The 20,576-nt window shown below is 49.8% G+C and overlaps 1 protein-coding gene across 2 annotated transcripts in view; it reads right to left on the reverse strand.

Annotated features, from left to right (window-relative positions):
• The window catches only part of UGGT2 (UDP-glucose glycoprotein glucosyltransferase 2), a 1,923,861-nt gene that overhangs the window by 1,194,163 nt on the left and 709,122 nt on the right, over positions 1–20,576 (reverse strand). For both annotated transcript variants that reach the window (XM_069639785.1, XM_069639786.1), the window contains one exon: positions 14,911–15,075. In XM_069639785.1, coding sequence (XP_069495886.1) covers positions 14,911–15,075 — 165 coding nt within the window. The remainder of the gene's footprint in view (positions 1–14,910; positions 15,076–20,576) is intronic.

Raw genomic sequence — 20,576 nt, forward strand, 5'->3', positions numbered from 1 at the left:
CTTTCCCCCCATCATTCCGGTTTTCCCGGGCCAGAGATTCAGTCTATCACCCCCGCCTGGTGCGTACTCTCCAGGTCCCCCAGGGCCCAACGGGCGTTGATTGGCTTGAACGTCATTGCAGGAAATCGCTGATCATAGTCCAGCACTGGAGCCCATACATTCTGGAAGCGGTGCAGAGTCCCCGCTCTCGCAGCGGTGACCTTTTCCGCTATTAAAATGTCCCACAATTTTCCCCACCAGTGGGCTAGGCAGGGGCCGTCTTGCGACTTCCAGAAACGGGCCAGAACTGTCTTGCCCGCCAAGAGGCATTGTGTGAGGAGCTTAGCCCTGTTGCCGGAGCGGGGGTAGATTCCGGGGACCGGGATCCCCAGTAGAATTGTCTCAGGGTCCAGTGGGAGGGCGGAGCCGGTGACTTGTTCAATGGCTGAGAGACACCTGGTCCAGAATTGCTGGATCTTGGGGCATGTCCACCACATGTGAAAGTAAGAGCCTGGTTGACTGCAGCCTCTCCAGCAGGCGGGGTCCACTTGTGGATTCATGTGGTGGAGTCTGAGAGGGGGGTAATACCAGCGCAGGGTGAGTTTGTATGCACATTCTTTGTTGGTGACGCAGGTGGAGGAGGAGTGGGTGCGGGACCATATGTCTACCCAAGTTTGGTCATCGAACGGATGGCCTAGGTCCGCCTCCCACTGAGCCATGGATCGAGTTTTTGCCGCCAGAAAGTCCCCCGAGAAGCATCTATATATGGCTGAAGTTCTTCCTCTAGCCGGCAGATCCGCGAGGGTTAGCTCCAGTGGAGTCGGGGGGCGAGTTGCCGCCTGGAGGGTCTGGGGGTGTGAACACCAGTGGCGGAGCTGGCAGTATGTGAACCTGTCCCTCTCTCGAAGCCGAAAAGTCTCCTTGCACTGTTCGAAGGTCCGGGGTCTGTTTTCGGAGTACATCTGCCCCAGGGTTTCAAGGCCCCCGTCTATCCAATTCTGGAAGTTGCGGGGGAGAGATCCCGGGGAGAAGTCGGGATTGTGAAAGATCGGCGAAAGGGGGCCTCGGCCCCTCGGGATTCCTTTCTGCTTTAGAGCCCAGTCCCAGGAGCTTAGGGTCTGCTTCGTTGTCAGTAGGATGTCCTTCCAGCGCGCCCTGAGAGAGGGTTGGATGTGAGGGAGGAACCGGAGGGGGAGCGGGAGCTGGGCTTGCTCCAGTTCCACCCATCTGGGGCGGGCTGTGCTCGACTGCCAGGCATGTAGGTGTGACAGTTGCGCCGCTGCCCTATAGGCCTGCAGGTCCGGGACCCCTAGGCCTCCCAGCCTGGCGTTACCAATCAGGGTCTTGTGGGGGATCCTGGCCTTTTTGCCTTTCCATATGAATTTCGATATCTTCCTCTGTAAGTCGTGGAGGGTCTGGGTCGGGAAGGGCACCGATAGAGATGAGCAGGCATAGAGGAACCTAGGGAGCAGGTTCATTTTGACAGCTGTGATCCGGCCCATTAGTGAGATCTCTTGCGTGGTCCAGCGCTTCAGGTCTCCCTCCAGCTCCTTGATCAGTTTGGGAAAGTTCACCTGATAGGTCTCCTTTGGGTTTGCTGGGATGAGAACTCCTAGGTAGGGGATCGAGTGGTCCCGCCATTCAATCGGGCACAGACCCGTTAACGCCTCTTTTTCCTCTGGGCGGAGGCCGATTCCTAGGGCCACTGATTTGGCGAAGTTGACAGTAAAGCCGGTGACCTCCCCCAATTCCTTTATTTCGGCCAGGGCGTGTTTCGCTGAGGTACTGGCTTCCGTGAGTGTCAATAGTACATCGTCCGCGTAAAGAGCGATTTTGTGGTGGGACGGGCCCACCTGAAGTCCCTTAATGGATTCATTCCGCCTGATCTTCTGGGCGAAGGGCTCCATTGTGAGGGCGAAGAGTAGGGGTGACAGTGGGCAGCCCTGCCTTGTCCCACAAGACAGAGGTATCGGGGCTGAGTGGGCGCCATTGATCCTGAGGATGGTTTTAGGCTGCTTGTAGTTCGCCAGGATCATGGCTCGGGCTGTGGGGCCGAACCCAAATGCTTCCAGGGTGCATTCCAGATAGGACCAATCGACTCTGTCAAAGGCTTTGGTTGCGTCCAGGGCCATTAAGGCAAGGCCTTGGGAGTCGCGGTGGGCGATGTTCACTAGGTTCAGAGTCCGCCGGATGTTGTCCCCTGCTGCTCGGTGAAGAATGAAGCCTGTTTGGTCGGGGTGGATTATTTCCGGGAGGATAAGTGCCAGGCGGTTGGCCAAAATCTTCGAGTACAAGTTGGCGTCGATATTCAGTAAGGCGATGGGTCTGTATGACGCCGGATCTCTCGGGTCTTTCCCCGGCTTAGGAAGGAGGACCGTCACCGACTCTTGCATTGTGGGGGTTACAGATCCCGAGACCTGGAAAGAGTTGAAAAGGGCCACCATGTGGGGGATAAGCTGGAGCTTAAATATCTTATAGAACCTCGGGGAGAATCCGTCTGGGCCCGGGGCCCGCGATTTGAGGGCCTTGATGGCTCCGTCAACTTCTTCATCTGTTATTGGGGCTTCCAACTGCTCTCGTGTGGAGTCCGGGAGACGCGTCAGGGCTGCGTTCCGCAGGTATGCCTCCTGCTTTGACCGATCTCGGGGGGGTGCTGTCATGACCTGGGTTAAGTGGTCCAAAGCTAGTTGTAGTTTCGTCTGTTCGGAGTGATGTATCACCCCCTGTGGGTCCCGGAGCCCTATAATTGTGTTGGTCCGTCTTGTTTTAGCTAGCTTGGCCACCAGCAACTTGTTGGCCTTGTTGCTTTTGGCATAGTAAAATTGTTTGGTCTTCGCCAAAAGTTGCGCAGTGTGTTCTGCATAGTGGGCCTCCAGTTTCTTCCTGGCCGAGCGAAGCGCTCTCTGTGTCTTGGGAGACCAGCCACTCTTTTTCTGGGCTTCCTCAGCTGCTCGCAAGTCCTCCTCCAGGGATAGACGGACTTGTTTCCGGTTTCGATGGTAAGCTACGCCTTGGGCTATCAAGGATCCCCTAACTACAGCTTTCATTGTATCCCAGTTATTGGCTAGGGAGGTGTCTGCGGCTGGGTTCTCCTCAAAGAAGTTCTTGATGGTGGTGGTTATATTGTCTCTGATTGACATATCATTGAGGATTGGGTCATAGAGCGCCCATCTGCGTGTCGCCTTGGCGTGGGTGTTCTGAATGCTTAGTTCCATTATTATCGGAGCATGGTCCGATAGAATTCGCTGGCCTATCGACACCTCATTAGCGAGGGCGAGAGTTTGGGGGGAAGATAGAAGGAGGTCGATTCTGGAATAAGTTCGGTGAATGCCCGAGAAGAAAGAGTAGTCTTTCTCGGTGGGGTGAAGCACCCGCCATGTATCCACCACCTCCAGGGTTCTGAAGAGCCGCAGCAGACTGAGGGCCTGACCGAACTCGCCAAGAGCAGGGGGGTTGGATTTGTCCTTAGTGGGGTCTGGAACCCCATTGAAGTCCCCTCCGATTATTGTCTGGCCTTCCGCAAAGCTTGAGAGGAAGGAGCCCAGGGAATCATAGAAAGTTGCCTGTCCCGAGTTGGGTGCATATGCCGATACCAAGGTGTAGAGGTCCCCCAGCAGGAGGCACTTGATGGCCACGAAGCGGCCCTCCGGGCACATCATGGAGTCCAAGATCTGGGGGCGCAGGTCTTTCCGAAACATAATTGCTGTGCCCCCCTTTTTGGAGTTCCCTGAGGCGAAGAACTGGCGTGGATACATGCTAGATCGGAGCCGGCCAAAGTCTGCCGGGAGGAGATGAGTCTCTTGAAGGAACACCACACCGGCCTCCTCATCTTGTAGCTTCTGGAGAATCGATTTGCGCTTGGGGGGAGAGTTGAGTCCGTTAACATTCCAGGAAAGGCATCTCAGCGTCTGGTGTTCCGGGATCGGGGAGCCAGAGGTTCCTTGCTTGGGGGATGGAGGGGGGACTCCAGGTTGTCCATTAGCTGCCATCGTGAAGAGGGTGTAGAGGTGATCTGTACCGCACTTGCAGTTTTAACAGAGGCCCCCAACGGGAGGCCAACTTTTTAACTAGCGGGGTGGGAAACATTGTGGGTGTAACCCCACCCCAGGCCAACAGGGCCAATTGTGTCTGGCAAAGTAACATTTGCATCCAAGGACTCTAAGATGAAGCGGACCTTGGAGGGGGGCATAGGCCGTGAAGGAAGCCTGCCGCGCCGGGCGAACGTAGGACTGTGTTGGGCCGGAGTTACTGTTTCTGAATTTAGCTGAAAGGGCGTTGGGCGTCCGGGACGCCGGAGGAGCGGAGGACATCTAGGGCCGCTCGAACTCGGGTTATCTTCTCCTGTTTCGGGAGGCCTTGGACCATGGAGGACGCCTGGGTTGGGGAGGGAGGGCTGACGTAGGGCTCCCCGAGGCTTCCAAGTCTGGGGCGGTAGTTCCCTCCGGGGAGGAGGATGTCTGCATGATTTTAGCGGTATCTTCTAAATGGGATATTCTCCGGAGGGAGCCATTATAAGAAAATTGCAGTGCTGTGGGGAAGAGCCATCTGTATTTGACTTTACGCTCTTGGAGGAAGAGGGTTAAAGGTCGGAGAGCCCTTCTTTTCTGAAGGGTTGAGAGGGAGAGATCCTGATAAATTTGAAGAGGGTGACCTTGAAAGGAGAGATCATCTCCGGACCGACTGATAGCGGAGATAGCTTCTTTTGTGGAGAAATAGTGAACTCTCGTTATGACATCCGGGGACTGGTCGGAGTCTACTCCCCGACGCGGACGCAGTCTGTGAGTCCGATCCAGCAGCAGTTGGGATTTATCTAGTTGTGGGAGGAGGATTTGGAAGAGGTCTCCTATGTAGCCTGCAAGATTTTGGTCGGGGACTGAGGACGGAACTCCCCGGATTCGGAGGTTATTCCGACGAGCTCTGTTTTCCAGGTCCTCTTGTTTGTATTCGAGGATTTCGCACCTGTCTTGGAGGGCTCTTACTGTTTGCTGAATATCTCCCATGGCAGCTGTTTGGTCTTGGGAGCGGTCCTCGATCTCACTCAGTCTTTGCTCCACTTCGGTCACCCTGTGGTCCGTTTGTTCCAATTTGGAGGTGAGTTCCGACATGCAGGACCGAAACTCGGCTTTGATGTCTGCCATAAACGCCAGTAGATCACACCTCTGGTAGCTGGGGTGTCACCCTCCTCCTGGGAGATCATTGGGGTGGGAGTAACTGAGTCCGGTTTCTTTCCCCTGTCAGGAGCGGTGAGCATGGTAGCAATGTCCACGTTTTTAATAGCTTTCGACTGTCTCGACATGTTGGCGAATCGTGGGTGGGGAGATGGTTTGGAAGGCCCACCCTGTGGATGAGCGTCAAGGCTCTTGATTGAGGAAAGGGAATGCTGGTTCCAAGCTTGGCCGGTGCACAGTGGCTTCAGATAAGGGGGTGAGCTCTCCAAATCTTGGTGGTGGGCAAATGTGTGGGGCGTAGGTTCCGGTGGGCAGATAGATTGATGTGCGCCCACTTGGGACTAGGCCAGAGAGAGCAGAGCGGGTGATGCAGTGGGCCGGGGCGCCCCAGGAGATACGCAGTCGGGTCGCTTCTGAGGCCAAAGGGGGCTACCCCTCCGGAGTCAGGGGTAGCCCGGGATGGAAATGCGGCCAGGCCCGGGGGTTAGCCTAGGCGCTTCGGGGGGTGTCAGAGAGGGCCCCGGGCCGGGGCTCCAGGCGGGCAGCGTTGATCAGGCTCTTCTCCGGGCTTGCAGCTGTGGGTCACTCAACGTGGCCCGGCTTAGACCGCTCCTCCTCCGTGGACCCAGGCTTGGATCCCCTGGTGGGGATGGTAGTGGGAGGGGACCTCCAGGTCTCGGGCCTGAGCGGTGGCCCCAGATGATGGTATGGGCCGGGGCGCCCCAGGAGTGCGGCGTATGGGGTCCGGATCTCCGGGTCCTGGGCAGCGAGGGGCGGAGGCAGGAGCCCGGCGGAGGAGGGGGGGTGGTGATGGCGCGGCCCCCACCCCAGGCGCTGTGGCAGGTCCGGAGGGCTTCTCCCGTGTGGCCTCGAAGGGGTGGGAGGCCAGCCCCCCACCCGGGTCCTCACCCCCAGCAGCCCCTACCTGATGGGCACCGTCCGTGCCGTCCTTCGTCAGGCAGTCGCGTGCAGGTTTGGACTGGTAGTGCGGGAAGCGGGGGCCCCCCGCGGGCGGCGCAGCAGCGCCAGGGTCGCTTCGGGGAGACCACCGGAGGAGAAGTCCGGGGGTCTGGTGTCGCTCCGCCGCGCCCCGGGCGCTCGAGGAGCTGAGCCGCGTCTGGATGCGGCTTCAGGAAGCTCTCCCCGCCCTCCTGGGCCGAGAGACGAGCACGGCCGCCATCTTGGGGAGTCGTCGCTGAGGAAGGCTCGGGGAGCCGGAGCGGATAACTTCGTCCCCGTCGGGCGTCACGGTCCCCGCTTCAGCCTGCATGGGCCCCAGGTCCTCCGACGTCCTTGGGATCAGCTGGGCTCCGGTATCGAGGTGTGGAGCCGCATTAGGGGCCCAGAAGCGGCGGGCTTCGCACGGCGGGCCTCAGGGGAGCAGCCACATCGATGGCGCTCCAAGCCACGCCCCCCATTATTGCAAGCTTTTAAACTCTCAGATATATGGCAGACTCTACACCCGCACACTCACGGATACTCGCATTATAACGCTCCCCAAGCTTTTTACACGAGATTAGATTATATTTTCACAGGTGAGGACACCCTGGGTGAATTCGATAAAGCGGAATATAAAGCACGGGTATTGTCAGATCATGCCCCGCTGGTGTTCACATGGCGTGTTTCTCCCTCGAGAGCATGCATCCCGACATGGAGACTTATGAGCGAGTCTCTGAGGCACGAAGCATTCCGGGAACAGTTAAGGGAAGGGGTGCAGGATTGTTTTAACACGGGAAGTGTGGCGTCAGCGGGAACGTTATGGGAAGCCTTCAAGGTGGTTATCAGAGGGACTGCAATCGCCAAGGCGAATGGGGTTCAGACTGCAATAGAGACGCGTAAAACAAAATTAGAAGCCATAAACGGTCAGAGTGACCCATCCGGCGGGAGCGCCCAAGAGGCTATGGCGCTGCGGCAGGAATGCTTGGCACACTGGGATAGACTGGGTAAGTTGAGTTACAGGAAATATGTGGAATGACAGCATGCCGAAGATGACAAACCTGGACACTTGCTAGCCTGGTTATACAAAAGTGAAACTGAGCGGAGCATGATTTGGGCAATCACAGCTAGGAATGGGGAGACCTGTGAAACACAACAGGATATAAACTAATGTTTTTATGAGTTTTATAAGGAATTATACGAAGAGACATCAGATACCCATGAGTCAGAGATAGAGGATGCTCTTGCGCTGATGGATCTTCCGAAGCTAGATGCAGAAGCGGTCGACAAGCTGGAAGCTGCCATAACAAAAGAGGAGTTGCAACACACTAAGAGGGTTGCCGTCAGGTAAAGCTCCAGGGATGGACGGATTACCAAGAGAGTTCTATAAAGAATTTGTGGCAGAGATTGCCCCCTCATTGTTGGCTATGCTAAACAAATCATTAGATAAAGGCATTTTGCAGCTGACATTGAGAGAGTCAATCATAGTCCCATTACTGAAGCCTAACAAACTGGATACCAGTCTTATAGACCCCTTTCACTACTCAATCAAGGAAAATACTGACTGCTCTAATGGCTAATAGGTTGAAACCTGTACATTCACAAACTCATACACCCAGACCAGTCGGGTTATGTCCCAAGTAGGAATATCACTTGTAATCTGAGACGATTGCACCATGTCATAGACTACAACCAAGACAGCACCCAGCATTCAGTCAAGGCGTTTGACTCGGTCAGATGGCCATGGCTATTAGCAGTGTTAAGAGGGTACGGCATGAGCCCCACGTATATTAGATTGGTTAAGTTACAGTACAGTACAGTGACCCAGTGGCGAGAGTCAAAACAGGCGCCATTATATCGGAACAATGGAAGTGAAGCAAAGCGACGAGACAAGGCTGGCTCCTTGGTCCCCTATGTTATTTATACTAGCCTTAAAGCCATTGGCATTATATTTACGGAAGGAATACCACGAGGCAGGCATCAGCATTCGGGGTAGCATACATTGTGTCTCCCTATATGCGAACGATATGCTTCTTTACTTTTTTTTTTTTAAATATTTTTTTTTATTTTTGAAACAACCAATAATATAAACAAAACACGCAGTGCAATCCACAATTATTACATGAACATCAATTAGTTGTCGTTCACTGCCCCCCTGTTCCCACCCCCCTTCACGAGCCTGTTTGTCCTTCACATTCAGTGTCTGCTACACTCGGCAGGATGCCATTTTCTTCAGATTCTTCTGGATCTTACCTTGTTCCAAATAGACCAGATATCAATGCTTTCCATGCCATCAGGGTACCCATTTCTTCCTCCCAGGACATGCTACTTGCCTCCTGCCACACCATCGTTTCAGCCTCCTCCCATTTCTGTAATTCTTTCCAACACACCTCCACCCGTGGCTTATGACACTTTTTCCATCCCATGGCTATCCTCCGCTTTGCAAGCACGTACGCCAAGTTCTTCAGCTTCCCTACATGCATCAGTTTTCGCGGCCTGGGAAACCCTCCCAACAGGCAGGCCCAAGCCGTGTCTACAGCAAGCGTGACCCCTTTCTCTGCTAGCTTTTGTGCGACTTCCCTCCAAAAACACTCGATCACTGGCATGCCCAAAACATGTACTTCATGTCAACATTTTCCTCACAACACTTAGGGCACGCCTGTCTCCCAGCATTCCTGAATTTAGATATTCTCAGCGGGGTCATATATGCTCTATGCGTTACATACAACTGTATTTGCTGCAATCTGGCATTCCTAGATACTTTATGATATCCCAGGGCCCGTTCCCACATCCCATCCATGTGGGCTCCCACCTCTGTTTCCCAATGCAATCTCAAATCTGTCAATTCCTTTCCAACCTTAGTCATTACCATCTCATACAATCTAGAGATCTCATGCCCCCCTTCAGTTGCGTCATATATCATCCCCATAATGGTGTCTGGTTCCCCCTCCAACACCGTTTCGGGCCACGTTTTCCGAATCTTCCGCACCAGCCTGTGGTACGTAACATACTGGCCCCTATGTAGTCCCGTCTCCTCTCCAAGTCCTTCAAACTCATTGATGGTCCCCTCCTGCCATATATCTCCCAGGGTCACCAGCCCCACCGACTCCCAATAAGTTCTGATAATCACCCTCAGTTGCTCATCTCCTCCCGCCAAAGCAACCAGAGGTACCTGTGGGGTACACGGGAGCGGGTCACCCATCATTATACATGCTCGTCGCCACATTTTCCAAACAAGCCTCCTCATCCTCGGGCACTTCTGTATTTCTGACTCAGGCAACCAGATAATTTCTTTCAGGTAAAACGTGGCACATTACTGTCCAAACAATCTAAGTTCAGGGGTCTCTTCATCGGAGAGCCATTTGGCCAAAAACTGCAATTGACTCACTATATGATAGGCCTCAAAATTAGGTAGCTTGACCCCCCCCTTTGTCATGAAAGTTCTGCAACTTCCAGAGCGCTACCCTGTTCCGGGTACCCCCCCACAGGAAGTCTCTACATATACCATTTAACTGAACAAAAAACTTCTTGGGGATCATATGTGGGATATTGCTAAAATAATGTAGGAGCCTAGGCAGAACCACCATCTTAAGCATCGCTCCCCTCCCCATCATCGCTAGGGGCAGTTTCTCCCAGACGATATGCTTCTTTACTTACAACAACTTGAGACTAACCTAGTATACATATTAGAAGTGTTTGAGCGCTATGCAAACCTGTCTGGGACTACAATAAATGCACAGAAGTCCTGTTCATTTCCCCTCACAGGGTATAGGGGTAGACCCCGGAGTGCAGTACTAGAGTTACTGATTAAACAGGAAATTGACACATTTAGATATCTGGGGGTAGACATCTTCCATGACACTAAAGTAGAACATGTGCAGAACACGGCAAGGGCGGTAAACCAAATAGAGAACTCCATGAAATTCTGGGCCAGGCAGCCGCTTTCACTAATGGGTAGGGCTGCGCTGCTGAAAATGGTGGTGCTCCTGAGGCTGCTGCATTACTTCACGAACCTCCCATATAATATACCCAGAGCCTTCTTTAGGACACTGAGTGCCACCTGCCGGAGCTTCCTTTGGCATCACTCGAGATGTAGAATGTCGCTAGTGAAATTACAGAGACCATACGGACAGGGAGGGAGAAAAGTGCTGGATTTTGAGGGGTATTTTGTGCCGTGCCAACTGCAGTTTGGAAACGTACTGGCTAATCTGAGTTATTACAGCCGGCAAGCACACCATTCTTTTTGAAAGAGATGGTGTGGACCACTATACCATGGGACCCCAAGCCCCCTCTGTTGCTGAGGCTAGGCATGACGATGTGGCAAAGGGCATGCTGCTTTTTGGGCAAAAAAATCCCCTACTCACCTCAGATCCGATTGGTGACACTAAAGTGTCAAGACAGGAAATTTAGGCTGAATGTTAGGAAGTACTGTGAACCTAGGGGGGGTAGCGACACTAGGCGATATATTGCCTGAGGGACGTACGATAACTTTTAATGAGGTCACCTCGGAGTCAGGAGTACGAGAGGGGCAGCACATAACCTATGCCTCACTTGTCCATAGAATAAAAGGCAAGTGTCCAGGACCGGAGAGAACATTGGTAGAAGATGCAACGATAGAAACATTCTATGACAATTCTGAAGGAGGACATGCCGTATCACAATTATATGAGGTACTGACTTCGAGGCCAGATAATATTATACAAATTAGGCAGTGTTGGAAGGCAGATTTGCAATAGCAGCCTTTGGATGCAGCTTGGAGCAGGACCATGGGATATCACAAGAAAATGTCCAGGAATGTGAAGCTAAAGCTGATCCAATTATATGTTGCTCACAGAGCTCATTTAACCCCGCAGAAAATTGCTAAATTTAGTAATGCAAGAGAGCAGGCCTGCCCAAAATGTGGCCGGACCAACGCAGACCTGATGCATATGTATTTGGCCTGTGTGGAAATACGCCGATATTGGGAGGGAGTTGCCCATGCTTTAGCCAAGGTAGGCCTGCTGCCAGATCCGGTGACCCCCAAGGCGTACTTGCTAGGAATTTTTCCGAGACCAAAACATATGAAAGACGTGAGTAAATTGAAAGATCTGGCATACATGTTGGCAAAGCATAGAATAGCAATGGGGTGGAAGGCAAGAAATGGCCCAACGGTTGAGGGGTGGTTAAGGGACCTCCAGAAATGGTTATTGGCATAAACCGCAGTGTGGCAGGAAGGTTCTCGTAGCGGCCTAGCGGGGCAATATGTTGATTTGGTGGCCTAGAGACACATGTTACAAGTACTAGCATTCCCCGCACAGGATGATACCTTGACTCAGGAGCAGGCACCATCTCAATCTGTAGTATAGCGAGATGTGAAAGTTCATGCAGTTTCAGACACAGTTGGTAGACATTGCAAGTGGAATAGGCTGGGGGGAGGATTTTAGGGAGGTTTGAACAGACATAACATGCTGTATCATTGAAAGTTACGCACAAAGTCTGTAATGTAACTGAAAATCAATAAAAGTGTTTTTTTTTTTAAAAAAAAAAAAAAGGTTTTATTGCATTGTTCTGCTCCTTAGGGAATTTATGACTTCCAGAATCTAACAAGTTAACATGCACAGATTCCTCTTTCATATTCCCTTGGTGAACACGAGAGCTTTTACCCTTTACAATTATGCTTAATCTTGGAAAAAGAATGTCTATTTCCAATACAGGACTGATCAGAACAGTTTTTATCACCATCAGAATAATTCGCTTTGGGGAAGCAAAGCTTATTCTGGCAACAAGCTATTATAAACTCCAGTATTATTGCCTCCTCCTCTTGAGGAAGAAAAATACTGTCTCACCCAACAGAGTACTCCTGTACGCCTAGGGACCTTATCCTCCCAGGTGATCCATCGGCTAATACCACCCCCAGGGTCGGGAAAGGTTCTGCCTTTCCCCGGCTACCTGGGAGGAGACTTTAGGTAGGGTTTTTGTGAGGACTTCGCAGGATTCAACACAGCTGCCATTGTTATTCCGCAGATGGACTGTGTGGAGGAAGCAGGCAGGGCTTAACCTGTTAACTGGAAACTTGGCTGTCTTCAACATGTCCCGGGTGGTGAAGACAGGGCGAGATTGGCCAGTGACAAAGAACCAATCCGAGGAGGGGTTAAAAGGAGACCACAGTGTTGGTTCGTTATTCAGATGCGATTAGAGAAGCAGGAGGTGAAGGACCAAGGGACCAAAAACTGTAGTTCTCTTCACTCAGCATTCTGCCAGGTGTGATCGGGCTGGGCAAAGTATGGCAGCAAGGGGATGCATGTTTAGCTCAAAAGCGATTTTTGAAGAAGTTGGTGCTGTGTGGAAGGGGTATTGGTTGTGAACTGTGCATGCTGCCCCAAGATACATGGTGCCAATTGCTTGACCCTGACTGCCCTGTGCCAGCCCAACTAACAGCATGACTTTGGATCAAGCATGTACTGTACAGTAACCCTACTGTAGATTTGTTTGGCCCCCTGCTCTTGTTTTCGGCTTTATTGTAGAGTAAAGGAAGGTGAAGGACCAAGGGACCAAAAACTGTAGTTCTCTTCACTCAGCATTCTGCCAGGTGTGATCGGGCTGGGCAAAGTATGGCAGCAAGGGGATGCATGTTTAGCTCAAAAGCGATTTTTGAAGAAGTTGGTGCTGTGTGGAAGGGGTATTGGTTGTGAACTGTGCATGCTGCCCCAAGATACATGGTGCCAATTGCTTGACCCTGACTGCCCTGTGCCAGCCCAACTAACAGCATGACTTTGGATCAAGCATGTACTGTACAGTAACCCTACTGTAGATTTGTTTGGCCCCCTGCTCTTGTTTTCGGCTTTATTGTAGAGTAACAATAGTTATAATGGGCATTTGTAATATCGGCTTACACAGAACGCACTGTTGCTGTGATACAAGATCCATTGTCACAATGAGCTAGCGCCGAGTTATTTATTGCATTTCCTTTCCTTTTGTCATGTCGAGAGTACAGTAATGGCTTTACACAATACTGTATTTCTTGATGGAAAACTGGTGCTGGGGGGGGGCGTGGTTACTCATCAAATGCACAGATTGTTTCTGTGAACGGCATCATAGATGTTGAATTTTGACAACTTGTTTGAGGGTCATCTCCACAGGGAGATAATCTGTGCAGCAAACTTATGCCCACCCTTCTGTGTCCACATGCGAGTACCATGTCGTAAAAGCATTACATAGCTTCAACTTTCCCCATGTCTGGCAGGTGAAGCCCATGAAGTATTCTTTTTCTTTGCATTGTAGGACCTACAAGTGTGCATGTATAATTCAAAGAGCGAAACTACAACTACCATAGTTCAAAGTCTAATGTCAACATTGGATTTGTTACACTACACTGACATGGGACTATGTCTGAGGAGTGAAATTACAACGGATTTAAAAGTATCGAGTGCTGCTGTGAGCTTCTACTAATGTTTATTTTAAAAGACAGACTAAAATAATTGCAGTATATAAAAATTCATCTAATGAAAAGCATGAAATACTTCAAAACAGTATATAAACAAATAGCTAAGGTGTTGAATGTTCTGTTTAACACATTTAAAATAACAGGGATGCCAACAGAAACCTGGCACCCTGCCTAATTAGGGTGTGTCCAGTTGATTAGTTGTTTACACAGTTGATCTGGTGAACACTTGGTTTGCAGTCTATCACTGATCCACCAATAAGGCATTCAACCCTTCAACCACCCATACTAAAGAGAATGACGGGCGCCTCAATGCCTATGTGATGGCACATTCTCCTCTTTGGAGTGAGCTTGTGGCCAATGCCAGTGTATGAAGGTGCAGCTGCTTTGACCCCCCCAGAAAAATGACAAAGATCCACCGACTGGTGAAACGATTAAGCGTCTCGGAAAGATGTGTCCACCATGTATCAGAGATAAATTGGGACCAAAATAATGCAGCAAAGTCTTGGCTAAGGGGCCAGTTTGATAAATAAAGGAGCGATATGTGCAAATGTCACCCTGAAATATTGTAGGGTAGTTTTAATAGCTAAAGTACACATGACTATGTTTAAGTTGGCAGCATAGCCACAGGCGTTCAGTAAAATGTGTTTGATGGTGCAAGAAGGAGGGTTTTTGGGGGTGCTTTTGGAGAATTTTACAGGCATTACTAAAGGGGTTGTATGTCGTTTTTTAAGGAGGCAGTTGGTGGTCTTGTCAAGTGATCCTTTTGGTCAGTGATTATTACAGTAGAAATCAAAATGGTACACAAAAGAGAAATTAACGACACCAGCCTTTGATTAACTATTCGCTAGGCTTGAGAAGCATGTTGCCATCATACGGCGAAGGGCTGAGGGCAAGCCAGGCAAACAGATTTGGGTCCTTTTAGTTACCGCACTTCACTTGGGGATGCAAGGGTCATCTCCAGGTCAGATGCCCACCAATTAGGTTCCACTTAACTTGAAGTGCCACCAAAAGCAAGGGATATGGGGTGGGCGGGCAGAGGGACTTGTAAAGTGCTACTAAAACTACAATGCTTACTACATCAGCCACATTGCCGTTTACAGTATAATTCATTTCGATCCCCAGTCGGCACCCTAAACCACTGGGAGAAGATACATCAGGGAGGAGTTGTTGGTTAGATAAATACAGCAAAAAAGATAATTCTGACAACACTCAGCAGTGCAATGAATCATTAAGAGGTTTCAAATTATTTGGTAGTACCCTATCAACGTAGGGTACGATATTCGATAGGTACTTGAGACGACGATGTAGAGGGGAGTCATCGAAATAAATAAGCATGCATGCAGGAAGCAATCAGGCCAATAAGTCCTGGGTTCCAGGTTACAAACTTAAGAACGCCAAGCCTACCATGAAAACTGCCCTCTGGAAGAAGCCTGTGGCATCCATGATTCTCTGGAGGATAACAGTCTCCAGCTCTTCGCTATCCATATCTTCATTGTTAAAGGGCACGCCATTGAACAGTGCTTGGGGCAATGGACCCAAGCCAGTCTTCTTGTAAAAGTTTGCTCCCATCTATAAAAAAAAAAGACCACCAAGATAAAAATAACCATGTCTAAAGTAGAAGAGAGACAAAATAAAGTTAAATAGCATTGTATGAAATTATTATTACAAACATAAGACCAGAAAATGTATACAAAATGTCTTATCAAGCAGTTAAAGATACCCATGTATCAACCTAAAAAGCTCATCAATCCTAGCATCGATCGACTGAGTTCCACCAAAGATTTATCATGACCATTGTATGTTTTATTTTACAAGGTGGCACAAATGCCAAGGTTATATTTTTGAAAGTGAGTGTATTAATTTTGATAAACCCATTTGATCCATTACTCAGTATAATAACCAACTTGTTCGGCTTAGAAAAAGTTACAAAAGCACTTGTACTTATTACAATAAGATAATGAAATCAATAATCGTAATCCATTGATCTGCTACAGGTGCACTGCAAACCTGTCATAATGCAACCAATCACACCTGTTCATTTTGTATTGAAGATGTAGGATAAAAAATATGTGAAAATAATTTTGAACTGCTTATGTACTTACACTATTCTAGTTATTTGCAGCCATTACCCTAAACTACATGTTAGGAGTGCTATCTAGACCCTGAAAGTATCTATATTTTAACTTCAAATGGGAATGAACAACAAAGAATAAGTACTCCACAACTGTGCATTTCTGGGGATCGCATCATTCAGGTACCTCTGTTTATTCATTTAAACTTTATTTTAGCTTGATGAAAGATAAATTGTATAAACCACAGTTTTAGATTATTACAAGAATTGACATTTAAATCTACTGCAGATATGAAAAATGAGGACAATATAAGACTTGTGAGCTTGTCAAGGGACCTCCAATTATGCCGGACTTTCATCTTCTTGGCTGGTCTCATCCAGGTACCATCTAAGGGGGGGCCCATATGTCTTTAGGACGACATGTCAGGGTTATGCCTCTTGTATATGTCTCTTCACTTTCTTGGATTTCAATCGAGTCTCGAAACCATGCGTGTATTGTTGGAGCCACCTTCGACTTCCAGTTCTTGAGAATATTGCCACTGCAGTTGCAACCACGAATAGCCTTCTAGTCTTAATGTGGACTTTTCCTATGTCTCCCAATAGGTACTTCAGGGGGGCGACTGGTATTTGGATATCAAGAATGGTGCTTAGTTTGGAGGCCACTTCACTCCAAAACTGCCTTGTTGGGAGGCATTCCCAATACACATGGAAGGATTTTGCTTCCGTAGACTGCATTTGTGGCATACAGGTTTATTAGAGCGGTCGAATTTGGCGATCTTTGCAGGGGTGATATGCAGATGATTTAGGATTTTGTAATGGACCAGTATAAAGTTGTCGTTCATCGATATAGTCTTAGTGTATTGGCAGTATCTGGCCCATTCTGTGTCGTCGATTGTAACTCCCAGATCTCTCTCCCATCTATCTTTGGCCACCTTCTGAGAGGGAGTATGGTCCTGTACTGTGCTGTATATCTTGGAGATGCTACCCGTGAATCCGTCTTAATTTAGTATGGCTGATCTATATGGCCATCATTCCCCACAGAGCAACCTCCACACACGTTCATGTTTGAGGGCTGCTTTCAGTCTGTGATATTGTAGGGATATTATGAGCCCCTGGCCAAATCTGTATTGAGCGTCCTCGAGCGTTATGTAGTCCCCATTAGGAAACAAGTCCCCCAATGTCAGTTCCTGTCCCGGGTCCCATTTCTTTTGCATTATTGTGTCTAGTGAGGGAGCGATGTGCGGGTGGTGCCATTCCGGGGTAAGAGCTCAATAGGGGTGTGTGCAGCCTGTCCTGCGAAAGAGTGCTGCCCATGATCGTGATCGTGTTGTGCATGAAACCGGGTCCACCCCATTTACATCTCTGTTTTTGGAAAATATCATGGACCGTATATCAAAGGGGGCTACGGAATGTTTCTCGGCTTGGATGTGGGCATACGATACATCGGCATGAAAACAGTGTTTGGCATAATGGGCTTGTGCTGAAAGATAATATAGGGTAAAGTCAGGGGCAGCGAGTCCCCCCCGTCTCAAATTTTTCACTTAGTTTAGCCCAGCTCTGTCCAACTGACCCTCCACCCCACACGAATTTGAATGCCATTTTCTGTAGTTTAATAAACAGCGCTTTACCTATTTAGTAATATCCCCATTTGGCCGGGTAAAGTAACTTGGGGACCACCACCATCTTGAGGAGGGCAATACGTCCGTATATTGAGATTGGGAGTTTATTCCACAGTGCTAGTTTGGTTTCTAATGCCGAGATTTAAGGGCTATAGTTTGACTCATAAAGGGCATTTCTGTCAGTGGCAGTGACAATTCCCAGATAGCGGCCCGTGTTTGGTGACCAGCAAAACTGCGTCATGGCGGCTGTTCTTGCAACCTTCGGTGTCAGGGGGATAATTTCTGGTTTGGTTTATTTTATAGCCGGAGAATTTGGCAAATTCCATAATGTCTTCCATTACCGGGTTTAGATTGGTCTCTGGGTCTAGCATGTATAGCAGGGTGTCATCTGCATATAGTGAAATGAGCTGAGGAGGCCCGCGGATATGGATACCCGATGTAAGTGTTTATGGCGCAGGTTTGCAGCCATCCCCTCTATAGTCGGGGCGAAAATCAGAAGGTATAGGGGGCATCCCTGCCATGTGCCCCTCTTTAGGGAGAAAGCCGGGGACAGGGTATGATTAGTCTAAATCAGAAGGTTAAGTTTAACTGAGGGAATACACTTTGTGTGGCCATTGCCAGAAGTCTAAGAGCATGCCGCTCGTGGGGTCCATATCCTCTAGGTTAGGTGGAGTAGGTGTAGTAGCTTTCTTTTCTTAGTGCGATATTCAATCTCGTTTGTGTGTTTGTATCTTCATCTCAGTTGTCGTAGCCCAACCGTTATTCAGGGCAGCCGAGATGTGGTGTTCGATATGAGCTATGGCCTCTTCCGGTGCTTTGAAGAAGGGGGCTCTGCCCGCATGTTGCAGGTGTAGTTTTGTTGGGAACAGCATGGCGTACAGTATTTTCCTTTCTCTTAGTGCTTTTTTCACATGGTCGAATGATCGTTCAGCCGCTTGTACTCCACTAGAGAAGTTGGAGTCGTAGGATAGGGGACCCTTTTTTCGTGATAGGCAGAGAATTAGGTTGCGGTAGTTGAGTAAACGGGCAATTATTGTGCAGGGGGCGCTCCTGGTTTAGGGGGTGGGGCAAGTGATCTATGTGCCATCTCCACCAGGAATTGCTTCAAGAATTGGGTTTCAGCAACAGTGTGTGGAGGACCTCTTCAAGAAACTGTTCCATGGGTACGTTTATAGTTCTCTCCGCCATACCAACCACTCTAATATTGTTACAGCGCGACCTGGTTTCGAGGTCCTCGCATTTATCTCGGATGAATTTAAGATTTTTTTGGATCTCATCAATTGCTTTGCCATGTGTTGTTGATGTGTCCTCGAGGGTACCCTGTCCTGTGCCTCCAAGACCCTGGCGTTTACTTTTTTAATGTCTGCTTGAATGGAGGCAATGCTACAGCCGATATCGTCCAGTTTGTTGTTAATGGATGCAAAGCCTTTCTCCATCGCTGTCATGTATGGTCTATGTTCGGCTCAGCTTGTAGTCGAGTAGGTCCCGAGGGGGTGTGGGCAGGGACTTGGGGGGGATTTCAGGTTTGGTGCACTGGTAAATGCATCCATCCGGCTTTTCTTGTTGCCCCTTGCGCCTCTCGGCATGCCCAGGTTGGATGAGCTGGTCATTATGTATAGCCCCAGGTCGTGTCTTCCCTTCAGTTGTAGGCTGTATTGATAAATATGATGAGTTTAACTGGTGGGGTCCCCCGGATGGTTTGCAAAGCTAGGCTGTTCAGGGACAGGGTCAGAGGATCCCCAGAGTATTATCGTTGTGTGTTGGCCCCAGGGAGTCGGCTTGGCAGCTTATTCTTTCCTTTCTTCTTTCAGCTTCTGGTTGCCTTTATTATGGGCCGCTTTGCTACTTGACGCGGTTTCTGCTGTTCGGTGTTTTGTTGCTCTCTTGGGCAGGTAATATTCAAATCAGGATTGCTGCGTTAGTGTGGCTTTTAGAGGAGTATACAGAGTTTGTGCGCACGTTCTGTATTAACGGTGCCTTCAGGTGTCTCTGCCACAGTTCGTAGTAGCATGCTATTTGGGTTGGGGGTTCCTGATAGGGCAGCCGGATTGTTGATAATATGAAGATGCGCTCATCTTCTGGGACATTCTATGAGCTATGTAGAGTGGGTTCTCTTCGGGCGTGGCAGCGTTTCTGGTGTACTGGTGGAGCGTGGGAAACCAGGCACCTCGTGAGTATGGCCAGGGGGAAAGGTACAGGGTGTGCCACAGTATTGGGGTGTTATGCTGCACGGGTAGTGCTGAATCCCCAATGCCGCCGGTTTTCCCCCCACAGCGCCTGCAGGAGCACGTACCTTCAATGTGCAGGGCTCCCGTCCTGGCCTGCTTTGGAGCACGTCAACCGTGTGTGTCTGCAGCGTATTATGGATCCTCTGCGCTGTCGGATGTCGGGGCCACGTGGTGGATGCTGAGGAATGGGCGGGTGAGGGCGCAGTGTGCATCCTAGGTCTCCCATCGCCCGCTACCACTCAGTCCAGCCGCTGGGTTTGGGGGTCAGGATTGGTAATTGCCGCCCGTCATCCTTGGCCTGCTTGATGCTGCTCACTCTGTCTAGGAGGGGGGCTGGGCCACTCGTTCAAGGGCCGTCACTCTCGGTCGGGGCAGGTAGTGAGCCGCGCCAGGAGTTTTACCCCATCGCTCCTCCTCTCCGCTGCTCTGCCACTCCGCAGACTGGGTCCATCGACGTCACGGTTTCCTGTGATCTCCGCTGTAGCCGGGACGTCCGGCTCAGTCAGTCTGCAGCCCGATTCAGTGTCAGAGGAGCTGAGACATTTTGGCGCGCAGAGCGCTCCTGGTCCTCTTGTCGTACGCTGCAACACGGCTTCACAACAGGAGAACGGAGGCACAGTTTCGTGTCGGATTTCCACAGCTGGTGCCCGTTCTGGTCCAAAGACTCGTAGTGTGCTCAGATACAACGATACGTTCACCTCGCCGCTGGATAATTATGTAAGGATCTCGTAGGCTACGGAGCTCTCAGCTCAGGCGGCCATCTTCGCTGGTGCACAACAGCGCCCCCCCCTGTTTATCCATTTTTTGATTGACAGGGTGAAACTGGGCCCGAAAAAAGGGAACCTGGAAGTTTCAATACGCAGATTGAAAAGAAAATGTACACTTCACTGTAATTTATTGGCCGAAGGGCTTCAATCTGGATCTGAAATGTGCACTTTATTTGGTCATATTCCTCATACACAAAGAGAAAAAAATCCTAATTTCTATGAATGAAAATATCATTGAAAGCATTTGTATTGTTTTCATAAATTATGGCTTGCAGTAGTGATTCTCATATTGAGATGGTGCTTGCACACTGATTTTGGTTTAGATATGGCACTTGCTAAAATGGAGGATCAGCTTTTTCTAGCCTGTGGCCAAACTTTACGACAC

The sequence above is a fragment of the Ambystoma mexicanum genome, chromosome 7q, assembly GCF_040938575.1.
Source record: "Ambystoma mexicanum isolate Mex_15411 chromosome 7q, UKY_AmexF1_1, whole genome shotgun sequence".
NCBI classification, from domain to species: Eukaryota; Metazoa; Chordata; class Amphibia; order Caudata; family Ambystomatidae; genus Ambystoma; species Ambystoma mexicanum.